The following is a 17,545-nucleotide window of genomic DNA, read 5'->3' as shown; positions in this document are numbered from 1 at the left end:
AAAAATATATATGGCAGAATTTTTACATTTTTAAAACTAGCATTGAATTTAATAAACACAACAACACGTTAAAAAAAACACAAAGAAATACGCGACTCATTTAATGTTTAATAAAATAAATAGAAATGTCGCTGAAATATATTCAACTGCGGAATATCAGGAATTTTCCGAATTCGGCGGCTAGTGTTTACTGTCGTAAAACTGCCGTAAAGTACTCGATCGCGCATTTTATTCCCCTCGATAATTCATCAAATATATCCACTTCAAAAAGAGCGAAGCAGGAACTAATACTCTCTTTTTAACATCTACAAAAGTGTAAAATGCTTGTCATTAATATTTAAATGATAGATTTTAATTTAATCGTGGACTTCCGGGTGGACGAAATCATTTTTGACGTAGTGCGTACCGGAAAATGTACGCGGACGTTCTCGTTTATCTGATCTTCATATAAAAACCTGACGATTTTCGGCATGGGTATGATATGTAAATCATGTAACCTGTCCTGATTTACTGGTACGCCCATTATCGTTATTATATTTTTTCAGTATGGCTGCTGAGACTGGCAGGATGCAGGATGTGTGCTGTGGATGAAGTGAAGCTTGGGACGGTTTGGTAAATATGTCAGTGTCAGCTTTGGAGCCGGATATTGTAGTTGTGCTGTAAGGATAATTTCGTGTGTAATTGTTCATTCTCGCGTTTATGGAGCTATAATTAGGCCCAGTGATCGGAACCAAAGTGTCCAGTTCTCTTCCCCAGGTGTAGTGTCCAGAGTCCAGCTCTCTCCACCAGTCCACCTGATGTAGTGTGTAGTGTCCAGCTGCTCCTCTGGCTCTGGTGTAGTGTCTAGTGTCCAGCTCTCTCTAACTGATGTAGTGTGTAGTGTGTAGCTGTCCAGTGTCCAGTTCTCTCCACCTGTTATGATGTGTAGTGTGTAGTTTCCAGTTGCGCCTCTGGCTCTGGTGTAGTGTGTAGTGTCCAGTTGCGCCTCTGGCTCTGGTGAAGTAGGAGATTTCTTCTAATGTCGCTTCTAACACTCCGAGAAGATGATCGGATCCCCAGATGTGGTGGCATTTACCAAAGAAGATGATTTTGGAGATTCGTACACAGACCCGTGCTCGCTCCCAGAGGAGTTCTCTGTGCCTTTGTTTCCTCATGCAAACGTCAATCCGTGGTTAAAAACCTCCTATGCAAAATTCTCCAAGGATTTCATCCTTATCTCTGAGTTCTCAGAGCAGGTGGGACCACAGCCATTACTCACAATTCCAGATGATCCAAAAGTGTGTGGGACGTTTGACCTCAATTACTTCTCCCTGCGCATCATGTCTGTGGACTACCAGGCTTCGTTTGTGGGACATCCACCAGGCACCAGCTACCCCAAGCTCAATTTTGTCGAGGACTCCAAAGTCGTCCTCGGCGATTCCAAGGAAGGGGCATTTGCCTACGTGCATCACCTGACCCTCTATGACTTGGAGGCGCGCGGCTTCGTACGTCCTTTTTGCATGGCTTATATTTCAGCAGACGAGCGAAAGATCATGCAGCAGTTCCAGCTGCTCTCGTCCGGCTTTTCCAGGGCTTCCGAGTGCTTAAAATCAGGGAACAGAAAGGCCTTTGCAAATGAATTGGAAAAGAAACTGAGAGACCTGGAATACACCAGATCCGTCCTGCACAAAGAGACCGAGATGCAGAAAACCAACAGCGGCTGTTACTCCACACAGGTTATCGAGAAAGCTAATGAACTGGCAAACGTAGAAAAATCTATTTACGAGCATAAAGATTTGCTGAGGCAGATCACTTCATATCCTAACAGTAAAAGGGGAGACGCCGATCAGGTGCAGTGCGAGCCGGATCACGGAGCCGAGGCGAGCAAGGTTGACCACACGCTGTCTAATCATTCCGGACATGAGGAGAAACATGGGGGGACAGATAGCGAGAGTCAGCACCCGTCTTACGTCCCCCAGCTTATTAAAGCAAAATCTGCTAAATGTTTCGATAAACGCTTAAAAACCCTGGAGGAACTCTGTGAATCTGACTTTTTCCTTCAGACCATGGACCAACTGAACGCAATCGAGAAGAGCTTCAGAGGCGATCTTTGCTTCATTTACACCAGCCAGGTTGACCGAGCTCTCTTGAGGAACCAGAAGATCACCAGTTTTCTTTTTGAGTCGGAACGAGACGACGACGAAGAAGACGAAGGCAGCTCCAGGAACTTTTATGACCCAAACCTTACTGCACATCACGCTTCGTCCAACTTCACCTGTGAGCCAGTGAGCCTGGACTCTTACGCCGATGACGTGGAGAGAAGTCAAAATAGGCTGGTTCTCGAAATGGTGGATGGACATCTGGAGTCCAGTACCTCAGATGTTACGCAGGAAACCTCGGAAGACGCCAATGACACTGAAATGAAAGGGAGTTTCAGCAGTGACCGGAGCGTCGAGGCGTTTATAACTCTTAGTCCCGGAAATCCCGATGTTTTTTCAAAGATGAGCACCAGCAGTGTGACTGGTCCTGTAACCTCCTCATCTGAGGAACAAGGAAATGTTCTGTCTGTCGCTGCTGCTGCTGGAAAGACGTCATCGTTGCCAGAATGTGAATCAGAGCTGAATCACGGCGACATGTTTGAAACTGGAAATCTAGTTCAAATGGATACGGCGTGTTGTATGGGACAAGATGGTTTCCTCTACGAGGAGCCTTTAGCTGAACCGGTAGAGGAATGCTGCGAGGACACAGTGGTGAAGAGTGAGCCTCTGTCCCTGCTTCAGAGAGACCCTGCGCTACAAGCCGACTACATCTTCAGAGAGTCTTTGCTGACTGTTCCGAGGCCCAGTATGGGGTTGATGCTTCCTGAACTCAACCCCAGCTCCGTGTCAGAGGATATGGTGAAAATGAACGTGGAGGACACTTCTGACAACGCCAGTCACTTGAGCACCTCCACTAGCTCGGACAGAGCAGCCTCACCCTTCACCTACGGCAGTCCAGTCACGCTCAGGCAGAAGAAGAAGGCAGGCCACAGCGCACTGCGGTTCATCAGGCAGTACCCATTTGCTCAGCAAGCCATTTTCTGCCTTCTGAGTGGAAGAACGCTGGTGGTTCTGGGAGCTGATGAAGGCACTGTGAGGAAGCTGGTGAACGCCTTGCTGATTTTCGTGCCCAATCTCGGCAAGTATGGAGAAAGCGTGCAGCCCTGGATTTCCACCTCCTTTCAGCTGAGCGACCTTCAGCGATGGAAACTCATTGGATTGCAGAGGTATGATGTCACCAGCTCTATTGCACTTATTGATGAAAAACTGCTGCTACAAAAATTCAGATTAAATTATTATTGGTGTTCTCAAATAGCACTGATATTTACATTTATATTTGATGCTAAATTCTGTAATTTGTAATAAATTAATATCAATCTGGCACCAGTTTTTAAATTCTACTCCACTTTTTATAATGGATAGCACAGACGGGTTGAGTTGTTCAGGTTGAGTTGTGGAGGGTTGGGGTTGAGTGTTACGGTTGAGTTGTGGAGGGTTGAAGTTGAGTTATGGGGGTTATGGTTGAGTTGTGGAGGGCTGGGGTTGAGTTGTAGAGGGATAGGGTAGGGCTTGAGTGGGTTGAGGAGTGGAGGGTTGCAGTTAAGTAGTGGAGGGTTGGGATTAAATGTGGATGGTTGTGTTTGAGTTTTAGGATTGAGTAGTGGAGGGTTGGGGTTGAGTTGTGGAGGATTCGGGATGGTTGGGGTTGAGTTAGGGAGGGTTAGGGTTGAGTTGTGGAGGGTTGATGTTGAGTTGTGGAGGGTTGGGGTTGAGTTGGGGAGGGTTAGGGTTGAGTTGGGGGAGATGTGTGGTAGGTTTTAATGTCGTTATTTAATGTTGTTGGCAGTGAATTGAATTTTTCTTGCTTATTTATGTTAAGACTTATTTATGTATTTAATATTAGATTTAATTCCGCATTTCTGTTATTATTGGGATTAGTAATTGGACGTCCTGTCATGTATAACTGATTGTGAAATTTTCTGTTTGTGTTTAAATGATGTATTTTTGCAGTTGCACATTTCATCAATTAAAAGGATGTGAAAAAGGATACAGATTATGCTTATTCTTACTCTTATTCTTCTTATTAATGATTTGTTCATCAGAAGTATCGGCCTCTGATCACTACTTTGTATTCTTGACGTTCCCGAATAATTGTAGCAGATAGTGGAAAGCTTTCCAAGAAGATTGGAGCTTTATATGTTCATATTACAACTGCAACAGATGAGACATTCAACAAGCCGCACAAATGTCCATGATGGTCAGGTGTCCACAAACATTTGGCTACATGGCTGATGATGGATTATACAGCATGTCTTTTTTTTGTCCTTCAGGGTGGGTTCTCCAGCAGGTTCCAGCTTGCTCCATTCCCTGAGCCGCTACAGCCGATATATCGGCATCCTGGACTGCGACAACAAGACGCTCCGATGCCCCGCCTACAAAGGAACGTTAATGGGTCACATGGCAGACCACAGGACGCAGATCAAGCGAGGCAGCACCTACTATCTCCACGTGCAGAGCATATTAACTCAGCTGACAGCGAAGGCCTTCCTTTACACTTTCTGCCATCACCTTCACCTGCCCGTCAGCACAGACCAGGACGCCGACTCTGTGGTACAGCGCAGGACTAGTTTCTTGTTGCAGCTCGGCTACACCGAGGAGGAAAGTAAAATAATCCGCTTCTTCAGCGAGCTCATCAAGCAACATTACCTTCAGGGGCCTTTAAAAGGGGTCAGCCAGTCTTACTTCAGTTTCACTTATACCACCAGCTATTTGTATAAAATCTGAATGTGCTCTTTGTTCATATAAGTTTCATATTTTTTCCTTTTCTGGCACCTCTGCTGAAATCAGGAGACCAAGAAAATTTGAATGTATTTGATTCCAGTGTTTTTCTTTCTTTTACAATTCGGTCATTAGGTTCTGTGTGGTCAGTTGTCCTGAGTGTGGTTGTGAATGTCTCTGATGTTGTCTGATGTCTAGTTCAACAATGGACACAAAAAGTATTTCCTGAACAGCCAGTCTAGATCGAAAGTGAGGTCAGCTGACAAGAACCGACCGATTGTTTTTGGACAGCGTTTGGATTTGTGAAATTTTTCTGAAATGAATCTTCTTCTATTGTGAACAGAATGTGAAAACGTAAGATGGCATTTATGGCACAATGGCATTTATGTTGTAAGATTTTGCCGTAGACGTGCTCTTTAACCTCATGTACTGATTTCTCATGTGATTTATAAACTATTTCCATGAAAATCCAAGATCTTAGTGCAGTAAATAATTCATCTGTTCATGACTTTCTGGTGGTCGATGCTGTAAACTACTGACTCAAACGCTCGATTCAGCGCCGTCCTGTTCAAATATGTCTCCTGTCTTTCTCTTTATTCCACTGTACAACTACTGTTTTTTGCAAAAATAAATGAACACGATTTTTGAGAACAGATCAAAGTTTTAGCAGGAAAACTGCCAGATTTTTTTTGTTTTAACCCTGCTTTAACATCCTCCAGTTTAAAGAAAGTTCTGCATGGGGAAAAAAAAAATTGTTCAGTAGTGGAGAAGTGTTAGATGACATCCTGCATGTTTGGAAAAAACGGCCAGGCGAATGACATGGCAGCACTCGTTTCTATCTTACACACAGATTTCGTTCAGTCTGGGGTACAGTGATGATTACGTTGTCTAAGTGTTGTGTGCAAATAGTGCGAGCATGAGTAACTTGATGAAGTGGCTTTTTGTTTTGTTCTTTTTTTGTTTAAGAAACAATCATGGTGAGTTAAAAGGACATGGTGATGATCGTTTCCCCTCCCAACACACACACACACACACACACACACACACACACCACTCAGTATGTTAACATCACCTTGACGCTATGCTTACTGCTGCATGATGCTTTCTAATGGCCACCGATTTTCACTTGTAACTTATCTTGCTTTCCATTTGTAATCTATCATCGCTAACCTCCGTGAAGACGAGTCTTAAAAATATCCTATATGTGACACGCATTCTGATGAATGTTAAGAAGCCATACCATACTGTACATTATGTATTTAATTATGTAATGATGCTTCTTATTTTTGATTTTTTTAACCACTTTCCTTTTACATAAACTTTCTTTTTTTTCCCAAATCAAAACTTGGAAGATTGTTGCTCACTAGAGTACATCGAACGTATTGTGATATTTGTCTGGGGTGCAGTAAAATGTTGTGTTTTTATTTAAAAAATTACGATCTGTGAATGTTTAAGTGATTTTTTTCTCTCTAGGGCATTATTCAAGTATGTTGAGTCATTGCCCGCTATGTTTTTCTGCCTTAAAGGTTCATTAAAATATTACTAATTTGATGTTGTGAAGTGGAGTCTTCTTATCATCATATACACTGGATATAAATATATATATATATATATATATATATATATATATATATATATATATATATAGTTTAAGTGGTCAGGCATAATATTATGACCACCTGTCTAATATTGTGTCGGTCCCCCTTTTGCTGCCAAAACAGCCCTGACCCGTCAAGGCATGGACTCCACTAGATCCCTGAAGGTATGCTGTGGGAACTGGCACCAAGTTTTTAGCAGCAGATTCTTAAAATCCTGTAAGTCGTAAGGTGGGGCCTCCATGGGCTCCACCTCATGACTTACAGGACTTAAAGGATACTTTTGATAGATACTGACCACTGCAGACCGGGAACACCCCACAAGAGCTGCAGTTTTGGAGATGCTCTGATCCAGTGGTCTAGCCATCACAATTTGGTCCTTGTCAAGCTCACTCAATTCCTTACGCTTGTCCATTTTCCCTGCTTCTAACATCAACTTTGAGGACAAAGTGTTCACTTGCTGCCTAATATATCCCACCCACTAACAGGTGCCTTGATGAGGAGATCATCAGTGTCATTCACGGCACCTCTCAGTGGTCATAATGTTATGCCTGATTGGTATATATTGGTAGAGATGTGGGAAATATGAAATAGATGATAAAACATTTGTGTTGAGGAATTGAAGGAATGGTTAATTATAAATATAAAGAAAAAGCAAAATTAAACCGTACCAAATCACATATTTCTGTTAGGAGTCGATTCAGTTCATGATACCAGGTTGAAGATTTGATATTGTCTGAATACTGTGAACACAATGTGAATGAAAATATGACTTTTATTTTTATTTCTGAATCATAGATAATGCAAAACTTTGTCTGTATCATAACACATCATTATAAACTGATAAAATGACACTATAACATGTTTTTTCCTCACATTTACATCACAGTTAAAGTTTAAGGTAAGTTTTATAGATATAGACAGGAACAGAGAATGAGGTTTAGGCTCATAGCTCAGGCAATCCAGGGATGGGGAATTTTCCAGCGAAAGCCTCAACCACATCTTGGATTTCTTTGACTCTTTTTTGATAGTTCTCATCCTGAGCCAGAGTTTCCTTGAACTCCTTGAAAGTAGATTTGGGGTTCATGTTGGTCTGGATCTCCACAGCCAACTGAATGCCTAATAACACACAGATAAATATAACAGTAATGCTTGTGCATGTAAACAGTTTTATATTTCAAAACACAGTTCACTCACCTCTGTGCAGTAATTCTGCCACTAGGCAAAAATCTTCCTCTACTAGCCCTCGTGATGTGAGCGCAGGTGTCCCTAATCGGAGGCCAAAGGGATGCAGTACACTATCCCCTGCAGTAAAGATCATGTATATACATATGTAAAGAAAATCAACTTATTAAAAATTTACATGTAATTTTTTATGTAAATCTGCCAAAAAGCAATAGCCTGTGATGTCTATGATGGACTGCAGGATGTGTTATTCAGGTGCAGTGCAATCTAATGCCTGCAAATTTGCTAACTTTTCAAACAACTGAATGCATTAGAGATGGTTATAAAGTGGCACCTGGGCAAGGGCTGCTGTTACAGATAATGGCGCAGTCCTGTAGCACCTTCTCTACCCTTAATCCATCAATTCCGTTCGGACGAAGGTCGAGCAAGAAAAGATGATTATCCGTACCCCCTGAATGCAGATGCAGATAAGACTAATACAGTTAAGTTAGATAAATAAATGAGACAATGTGAGTTCTTCTCAATTTCTAAAATATTCTGAGAAAATACTCAGCATACTATGACCAGGCATAACATTATGACCACCTGCCTAAATTTGTGTTGGTACCTTTTTTCTGCCAAAACAGCCCTGACCCGTCCTGCACTGTGTATTCTGACACCTTTCTATCAGAACCAGCATTAACTTCTTCAGCAATTTGAGCAACAGTAGCTCGCCTGTTGGATCGGACCACGCAGTCCAGCCTTCGCTCCTTACGTGCATCAGTGAGCCTTGGCCGCCCATGACCCTGTCACCGGTTCACCACTGTTCCTACCTTGGACCACTTTTGATAGATACTGACCACTGCAGACCGGGAATATCCCACAAGAGCTGCAGTTTTGGAGATGCTCTGATCCAGTGGTCTAGCTATCAAAATTTAGCCCTTCATCAAAATCCTTACGCTTGCCCATTTTTCCTGCTTCTAACACATCAACTTTGAGGACAAAATGTTCACTTGCTGCCTGATATATCCCACCCACTAACAGGTGCCATGATGAGGAGATCATCAGTGTTATTCACTTCAGTAATAATCAGTGTTAATTTACTACTGTCAGTGCTCGTAATGTTATGCCTGATCGGTGTATATCATGGAAAGCAATAAATAATGTAAATAAAATCATTTTAGATACTCTGTGATCATTGTTAAAGTTGACAAAAATCTCTTCTTGGTCTGTCCAGAAACAAAGCAGGTTGTGATGTCACTACCATGAACACATTTGCATATGTAAATCTGTAGCAGACAAAACTGTATAACAGACACTATTTATCTTTCACAGTTTATCCCTATATTATACCTATAAAGATTTATAGAAGTTATAAGTAGTAGAGACATGAAAATAAAACTATAACAGCAGTCTGTTTAACGTTAAGAATAAAGAATAGAAGAGAATAAAGTTGTGATAATCTTGAATAAACGTTAAAAAATGAGAGACAAAAGACCGGTACAGGCTTTTCTTTTCTCGTGGCCAGAGAAGCAAATCCATAAATCATCCAACTTTCTGAATCAATCACTCAGTTTACATATTAACCAGACAATTTGCATAATAATAACTTATTAATATATAACAAGATCAGTGATGAAGAGGTTACATCATTTTTATCAGTATTACATGCCACAACTCACACATTATTACTTGTATAATCCTTATAAGCAGCACTCAGGGTCAATGATTTTCTCTGAGTTTCTCCTTCCTCACTTCCCCATGTCTTATTACTCGAATCAGCAGAAGACCCAATGCTGTTGAAGACCCACTTCACATCTCCTGTGTAGTAATTAATATTAAGCCAAATGTCCTGTAAGTATTATGACCTAGGAACGTCTCAGTACACCCCTTATGATCACACACGGCAAAATGCTCTTGTAGAACCCTGCAGTATTATGCTTTAATATAAAAGGAAATCATCTTTGCTTCACAGACAGCATTGTCTACATTCATCAGTACAGTCAGTCTAACAGCAACTCGTCCTTCAGGTTTTCATAATGCCGCATCACTCTGGTATTTAAGACAAAAACAAGTGCAGAAATATTTTCAGCACTGCTCTGTCTCTGTAGAAAATTTGTGAAAAGCGTTCATAGCTTCCTGGCTCAGAGTGATCTCAGGTGATGATGGTTAGCAAATCTTCCTCACTACTATTTCACCATTTTCCTCATACATTCTGTACATGTACACATCATTTACTGTTACATGACTATGTTCCAACTTTGATTCATTCCAGCTGTCTTTCTCTGCCTTTAACAATGAAACAGGAAGCCTCTTTTCTCACTGGCTGACCTCTTCTCATAGATCACACCTTTGGCTGCAACATGTTTGGTGACTGAATTTTCCTCTAATGTCACTGCTGGGGTATTGAATAATATTATTAAATATTCTTATACTATAACTGTTGTCGACAATCTTGAGAGCTTGTTTGAAAGATCAGCCAATCTGATCAACATTCACGTTACTATAGCATTATATAACTTTCTAACATTTTGTTGCTAAATGTACAACAGTACATTTGTACATTTGAGGGGCAGTGGTAGCTCAAGTGGTTAAGGCTCTGGGTTGAGGATCAGGGTTCAAGCCCCAGCACCACCAAGCTCCACTGTTGGGCAATTGAGCAAGGCCCTTAACCCTTCCTGCTCCAGGGGGGCTGTATCATAGCTGCCCCTGAGCTCTGACCCCAACTTCCTCAGCTGGGATATGTGGAGAAAATGTACTGTAATGTAAGTGTGGCAATAATAACGGCTTCATGCCCTTAGTTCAGTACAAATTCAAAGCACACACAAACTAATAAAATATGTTTCTGCTGGAAATAATTAACATAAAACTCACCTGTAACAATTTTGTAGCCCTTTTCTATTAAAGAAGAGGCTAAACTTCTGCAATTTGCCAGAACTTGTAGCTGGTAGGCCTTGAATTCTGGAGTCAGTGCCTGCTTCAGTGCTATAGCCACTCCTACGCAAAAAAAACCCAAGAATAATATGCAATCCAACAAAATATTTCTGTTTTATTTGTTTATTTGGAACACTGAAAGTGCTTGATAATATTTTAGCAGGAGGATATGCAAGAGAACTATTTCTCATAGCCACAAGTAAATATGGATTTAAATGCTAATCATAATATTATCACTTAAAACACCAAGAAAACCTGTAATGATTATACAGAATAAAAATTCATAACTAGTCACCTGCAATGGAATGGAAGTGACATCCTCCCTGCAGTCTGTGCAACACAGCTTCACAGATCGATCTCTCCAGGTTGTAAAGAGTTTCCTTTCCTGTTTTTTCATCCACACTGCGCACACCTAATAGGTAGATGTGTTAGCTGATATCACAGGAAATAAAGCAGATCAAATCAGACCATATGCTTAGTCCCGAAGAAACAACCTTTCCGGTAAAATATGGCTCCAGCTTTGCAGGCTCTCAGGGTCTTATAAGTGGAGGTGGAAACAATATCGCAGTAATCAAAGGGGGATGGAACTAATCCAGCAGCAACCAGTCCACTGATGTGTGCCATGTCACCCAGCAGGAAAGCTCCGTTCTCATCTGCGACCTTCCGCAGACGACCGTAATCCAGGTTACGTGAGTAGGAGCTGGGACCTATGAGAATAAGATAAGGTAGAAATAAATGCAAAAATTATTCATAGAAAAAAATAGAAGAATTCCACTTCCCCCAAGAAGGCTGAAAACATCTGAACTGATATGTCCTTGAAAACAGACAGAATTGTGTGTCTAAGTGATTTGCTGTGATTTTCCTTGGTATAATATTTCAGCAATAAGACTAACCTGCAATGATTAGTTTTGGCTTGAATAAACGAGCACTTTCCTCTAGTTGGTTGTAATCAATGTAACCAGTCTCTTGGTTGACCTAGAAATAGGTAAAAGCTGCAATATCAATGATACAAAACAATATAAAAAATATGCAATATGGCTACCTGACTAATCACACCCATATGTGCTTATTGAACATCCTATTTAGACTTAGTCACTCTTTGCCCTTAGTCTTCTGTTAAGCCTTCTACTAGATATTAGAGCGTGACTGTGGGGATTAGTGATCGTTCAGCTACAAGAGCATTAGTGAGATCAGATACTGAGTGAGGAGGTCTGGGGTTCAGTCGGTGTTCCAGTTCATCCTGAAGGTGTTCAGTGGGGTTGAGTCAGAGTCAGGGCTCAGTGCAGGACACTCCAGTTCTTCCACTCCAACCTTAACACACCATGTCTCCATGGAGCTCTGTGCTTTGTGTACAGGTTTATTGTGATGCTGGATCAAGGTTTGAGTTTCAGAGAAGGGAAATTATAAAGCTACAGCATACAGAGACGATCTAGAGATCTGTCCAGATAGACTCAGGATAATTATGCCTTACACATTAGTGAACACCAAATAAACAATACCTTGTAAGACTCTGATTCAAAGAAAAGGGAGGCGACAGAGAATTTCTCCTTGTCCAATATAAATCCATGGCTCCAGTGGCCACCATCACCGGGATCAAGCCCCATGATCCTCCCATGAGGCTCCACTACAGATATATACACGGCAAAGTTGGCAAGTGATCCTGAAAAGACCAGGAGTTTATGAGTAACCTTGGTGTTTTAAGACTAACCCTCTCAAAACACCACATACACAAACCTACCAGAATAAGGCTGTACATTAACACCCCATTTTTCTGGATCAAGTCCATAAACCTCCAGTGCTCTTTTCTGACAAAGACGCTCCAGTTCATCCACACTGTCTGCGTTGCCAGAGTATCGAAGACTATTAATGCAAAAGTATTATTATTAAAAGTAACATATAGGATGTAAAATAAACGAATGATAAATGAAAATGAAAAAATGTAGTCACCTTCGTTGAGCAAATTTGTTGGTTAGGCACGAGCTCAGGACCTCTGAAACAGCACGACTGGTAAAGTTCTCAGATGCAGTAAGTGATAAACTGTATGTCTGTCTCCTCTTCTCCTTCTGAATGATGTTAAATACCTATTGACAGGTTTTTATTTGTTATAATGTTGAAAATGTTACTTATCTATGTAACTGTAGTATGAAAAGCCAGGTACAACATGAATCACCTGGATACCTCTTTGTCAGCATGTGCACCCATGTTGAAACCTTCCTAAAGGGTTGGTTTAATAAATTAATATGGGAATCATACAGTCATGAAACTTTCTTGTCAAGCTGGAACAGGCTCATTCATCGCATCTAACGCACTATATTGTGCTATGTAACTTGGAAGGTCTCAAGAATACATGCACACACATCCAAGGAGATATTCAGGTGATTCTGATCATCCCTAGAGGTTAATAGGAGTGAAAAGGAATTGCACAATGATGCACATAATGTAATCATTACCATCAAATTTGCTGCAATTTGCTATATTTTCTGTATAATGGTAACTAAGTTACTCACCTCTGGATCATTAGTGCTGAGAGACTCCTGCATCATACAGTCATGTGACTCTCGTGTACTCTTGCTTATGTAATAATTAACATTAGTAATTTCTGTCTTCTTGCTGTTCGATAGAAAATAGCACAAAGTAGAAACGAAGTCATTTATTTCTGTAGGTTTAAAATTTACACATTTAAAATGAACCAGTAATAAATAAAGTGTTGGCAGTACGATGGCTTAGTGGTTAGCACTGTTGCCCCACAGCAAGAAGGTCCTGGGTCCGAATCCCGGGTTTGAACAGGCGGGGGCATGTTCTCCCTGTGCCCGTGTGGGTTTACTGTGGGTACTCTGGTTTCCTCCCACAGTCCAAAAACATGTACATTAGGTTGATTGGTAATTCTAAATTGCCCATAGGAGTGTGTGTGTGGTTGTCTGTCTATATGTGTGGCCCTGTGATGGACTGGTGACCTGTCCAGGGTGTACCCCTGCCTTTCACCCAATGTGTCCTGGGATAGGCTTCAGCAGATTCCTGTGACCCTGATTAGGGATAAAGCGAGTATAGAAAATGGATGGATGGAAATAATGTGTCTAAGGAGTTTGTTAACAGTGGTGGGCCGTCAGGGCCAGCAAGGCCTTCTCTGCTGGCCTAAACAGCAGTGATCTGAATCACAGACTTGCATTTTAATATATTTAATATATTTTTCCATAAATGTGTATTAAATTATTCCCAATAGTCTATTCTCTACATTTCATAGCTTTTCTCTCGGTTGCGCTGCTTCCGGTAGTGTATATTTATGATAAGAGTATTTATCCAATCATATTTCAGCCAGTGGATGACATCATGTGTTGCCAGGGTGAAAGAAATCTGCCTTAAGGCCTTCAGAATCAATAGTGGAGGCACCTGTAGCTTAAAATAAGTGGCAATCGAGAAATTGTTACCTTAACCAATCAGATTTCGAGTTGGTGTCACTGGGGCCATCTAGCAGGCATACGATTACGTCAGCAATTTCCCGTCCTTTGATTGGATAATTGGAGTAGTCAGAGGCAGCGAACCGCACATATACATTGTTTCTATATTCACTGCGTCTCATTTCGAATGCTGCGTCCTCCGGAGATTGCAGTTTGCTGCATACGTCATCAAGAATGTCTTTTTTGTGAAAAGTAACCGTAATGAAATTAACTATTCCTTGTGAGGTGTGAAATACTGTAGACTAATTTCTTTTTACTTTGTTATTTAACGGTTGATTAGTATCTACTGCCGTGGCGTCCAGGGGAGATTCTAGAATTTTCATTTAAGGTGGGCTCAGCCCCCAATGAGGGTGTAATAGTAAAAATAAAATAAAATAAAATAAAATAAAATAAAATAAAATAAAATAAAATAAAATAAAATAAAATAAAATAAAGGATGGTAGGATGGTAAACTTATTGCAGCATTCCACTGTATTTGCATAGATGTGTATAACATTTGAGTACTGAACAAGCCAAATACAAGTCTTCCTGATCACACACACACACACACTTGTCCTCTGATCCTCGCTCTGCGATGCCAGGGTCTACGGATTGAAGAAGGGCTGAAAGTCTGCCGCCGTTTTCATATGAAATTTAAAGGGGACTGAGGCCCACCAATTTGTGTACAGTTTATGGAGAATCGCAGAATTTTAGGAGGGCTGAGTAGAAATGTTAGAGGGGGCTAAAGCCCCGCTAAAAATGGCCTAGCGACGCCCATGGTGGTGTCATAATGATGGTATAGAAGTGGATTAATTCAAGAAGAACACCAGTGAAGGCCTAGGTATGAAATGCATGGCCTGCCACTGTTTGTTACAATACCTTCAGTAATCTTTTGTAACCATGTCATAATTTATATTTATAGTCATTTATAAAAGCACATTATCATAAAAGAGACATTATTTAGAGCATAGATTTACAGGCTCAATTAGGAGGATGAGTAGGAAACTTCCAAACAACACATTTCTTGTGTAAATGCTTCCATGAATGTTTATGAATCTAACCATTCGCATCAGCTTGAAGCACAACATCTGCTCTTAAAAATCACTGTACAAATAAAATTAAATTCAATGGCAATGACCACCAATAAGTTAGATGTTAGATGCGTGTAGTATTAAGTCTAGAAATTAAGCAGCATTTAGTGTAGGTTTTTTTTTTTATTTGAAGGTAGTGTGGTGGAGTAGCATAAAATAAAATTCTATCAACCCAGCACATTTTTAGATTCCCCACTAGGGTCAATTTCTTCAGGTAGACACAATCAAGACATCATATGGTCCGATTGCTAAAATAATTTGATCAGGACTGTGACTTTCTCACCAGACGCTGTGGTTAATCAGAGGTAATTATTCTCAGTAATGGAGAACTCTTTATTCACGCGCTCACACCTGTATCTACAGCAGGTTAGCCTGGTTACATTTCATTCGCTCTAATCTGAAATAAATCTAAAATATTTAGTCTTAGATAAATAATTTATTTACAGTTAGAGCAAAGGGGGTACGGAAGTCCAGAGAGGCCATGTGGTATTATTATTTTTGCTTTTGTTTTCTCGTGATCACGACTTAATTTTCTCATGATCTCGACATAACAAAGTTGTTTTCTCGTGATCACGACTTAATTTTCTCGCGATCTCGAGATAACAAAGTTGTTTTCTCGCGATCTCGATTTTCTAGGGACCATCGACAAATTTCTGTACAACTGAAATGTGGTACTTGTTACTTAACTGACTACGTTCCCCAGTTATTCTAATTTCATCTTAAATATACATATGGCACTTGGCATTGCAAACAGCATTGTTTATTTATAAATAAAATTTGAATTAATTGATAGTATTAATTATGTATCATGTGAAGTATGTATCATGCTATTGAAGAAATAGTGTTTTTTTGTTTGTTTGTTTTTTTTAATAAAAATAAAAATAAAAGAAGAGATTTTTTGGGATAAGAAGAGGTGTACCCTGTGGAGGTTTCCAAGTAGATTATTTTAGTACTAGTTTGGGGTCACAGGGTCACATGACCTAGAAGCTATTGAAGGAATTGTGTTTTTTTTAAATAAAAATAAAAAAAAGAGATTTTGGGGGATACAAAAGAGGTGTACCCTGTGGAGGTGTTCAAGTAGATCATTTTGGTACTAGATTTGGGTCACAGGGCCACATGACCTAGAAGCTGTTGAAGAAATAGTTTTTTTTTAATTAAAAAATAAATTAATAATAGCAAATTAATCCACATGATACATAATTAATACTATCAATTAATTCAATTTTTATTCATAAATAAACAAATGCTGTTTACAATGCCGCGTGCCATATGTATGTTTAAGAAGAAATTAGAATAACTGGGGAACGTAGTCAGTGAAGTAACAAGTACCACATTTCAGTTGTGCAGAAATTTGTCGACGGTCCCTAAACTAGCGCTTCCGAATGTCTGTCTAATGTCTGAACCTCAAACTAACTTCACCGCGGTTCTGATTAAGTCGTGTTCACGAGAAAACAACTTTTGTTATCTCGAGATCGCGAGAAAATTAAAGTCGAGATCCCGAGAAAACAACCCCGTTATCTCGAGATCGCGGGAAACTTAAGTCGGGATCACGAGAAAACAACCCCGTTATCTCGAGATCACGAGAAAATTAAGTCGAGATCACGAGAAAATTAAGTCGAGATCACGAGAAAATTAAGTCGAGATCACGAGAAAACAACTTTTGTTGTCTCGAGATCACGAGAAACCAAAACCAAAAATAATATCACTTGGCTTCTCTGTGCTTCCGTAGAAAGGAAATAAAATATAGTCTCTTCGTTTATTAGATTTCTTTAGCTACATTTTTACACTCCAAGGGGGATATAAAAGGTTTTTTATAATTTTTCATGTCTTGGAAAAGGTTTAAATTAAATAGAAATAAATAGTTATATATAAACCCTCACATACTCACAGGGCACGGTGTAATGGCATATCATGTGGATATCCCTTCAGGTAACTCAAAATCCTGTTTAACTTGTTTGTTATAAATGCGCTCACTGTACAAACACACACACACACACACACACACACACACACTCTCGTTATAATAGATTTGGTTGAAGAATGATAAATGTTTATTTTTTTAAGCTACGACTCACTTTTTAAAATCGCTGATATATGCTTCCTGTTGCTGATAGAATGTCCTCAGATGTGCTTCTTCTTGTCTTCTTTGATTCACTGCCTGGTGTGAACCGAAAATCATGAGCATGAGAGCCAGATGATTAAATAATGTTTATGCTGGCTTGAGCATGTATTTAACTTGGGCACATCATAAACATACAGCACATTGCCTTATCCTTGTAAAGAAAAGAAAAAAAAATATTATTGTATGTAATAGCTCCTATTATGTCTGCACATATGGTGGTATTGACAATAAAGAAACATTGAACCTTGATATCTTTTCAGCAAGATTTCCTGCAGGATGTTTATGCTCTTTATACATACTTTAGAACTTTCTATCTATTTGTCTGCCTGTCTGTCTATTTTTCTAGCAAGCTAGCTATCTGTTATGCACTTTTATTTGCAAATACACTGCACTCTTTACTTTGAGACAC

General features: G+C 40.0%; 2 protein-coding genes across 3 annotated transcripts; one reads left to right on the top strand and one right to left on the bottom strand.

Moving 5' to 3' along the window:
- The first annotated feature begins 433 nt into the window (after nt 1-433).
- On the top strand, nt 434-6,347 carry smcr8a (Smith-Magenis syndrome chromosome region, candidate 8a). The gene is made up of 2 exons (XM_058377816.1): nt 434-3,244; nt 4,349-6,347. The coding sequence occupies exons 1-2, from the start codon at nt 1,044-1,046 to the stop codon at nt 4,800-4,802; spliced, it is 2,655 nt and encodes an 884-aa protein (XP_058233799.1). The 5' UTR covers nt 434-1,043; the 3' UTR covers nt 4,803-6,347.
- Nucleotides 6,348-7,148: 801 nt separating this feature from the next.
- Nucleotides 7,149-17,232, bottom strand: LOC131345528 (serine hydroxymethyltransferase, cytosolic-like). 2 transcript variants are annotated; one of them, XM_058378458.1, is made up of 13 exons: nt 17,090-17,232; nt 16,903-16,987; nt 12,997-13,099; nt 12,437-12,570; nt 12,228-12,349; nt 11,989-12,149; nt 11,383-11,464; nt 10,984-11,196; nt 10,785-10,901; nt 10,430-10,552; nt 7,911-8,027; nt 7,589-7,696; nt 7,149-7,510 (listed from the first exon to the last, which is right to left on the bottom strand). In XM_058378458.1, coding segments are annotated over exons 1-13 (1,539 nt in total). In that variant the 5' UTR covers nt 17,091-17,232; the 3' UTR covers nt 7,149-7,337. The 2 variants fall into 2 exon arrangements, with proteins under 2 accessions (XP_058234441.1, XP_058234439.1); XM_058378456.1 differs by lacking the exon at nt 16,903-16,987 and having other exon boundaries at nt 17,090-17,230.
- Between the last annotated feature and the right edge of the window lie 313 nt (nt 17,233-17,545).

The sequence above is a fragment of the Hemibagrus wyckioides genome, linkage group LG24 (assembly GCF_019097595.1).
Source record: "Hemibagrus wyckioides isolate EC202008001 linkage group LG24, SWU_Hwy_1.0, whole genome shotgun sequence".
NCBI lineage: Eukaryota > Metazoa > Chordata > Actinopteri > Siluriformes > Bagridae > Hemibagrus > Hemibagrus wyckioides.
The sequence above is the reverse complement of the archived record's forward strand: the minus strand, read 5'-3'. Positions and strand labels throughout refer to the sequence as shown.

Coding starts and splice junctions, on each gene's coding strand:
- smcr8a (XM_058377816.1), top strand. CDS start 1,044: ATGATCGGATCCCCAGATGTGGTGGCATTTACCAAAGAAGATGATTTT. Junction 3,245..4,348: donor AAACTCATTGGATTGCAGAG/GTATGATGTCAC, acceptor TTTGTCCTTCAG/GGTGGGTTCTCCAGCAGGTT.
- LOC131345528 (XM_058378456.1), bottom strand. CDS start 17,199: ATGCTCATGATTTTCGGTTCACACCAGGCAGTGAATCAAAGAAGACAA. Junction 11,465..11,988: donor TTGAATCAGAGTCTTACAAG/GTATTGTTTATT, acceptor ACCTATTTCTAG/GTCAACCAAGAGACTGGTTA. Junction 10,902..10,983: donor AGCCATATTTTACCGGAAAG/GTTGTTTCTTCG, acceptor TCTACCTATTAG/GTGTGCGCAGTGTGGATGAA.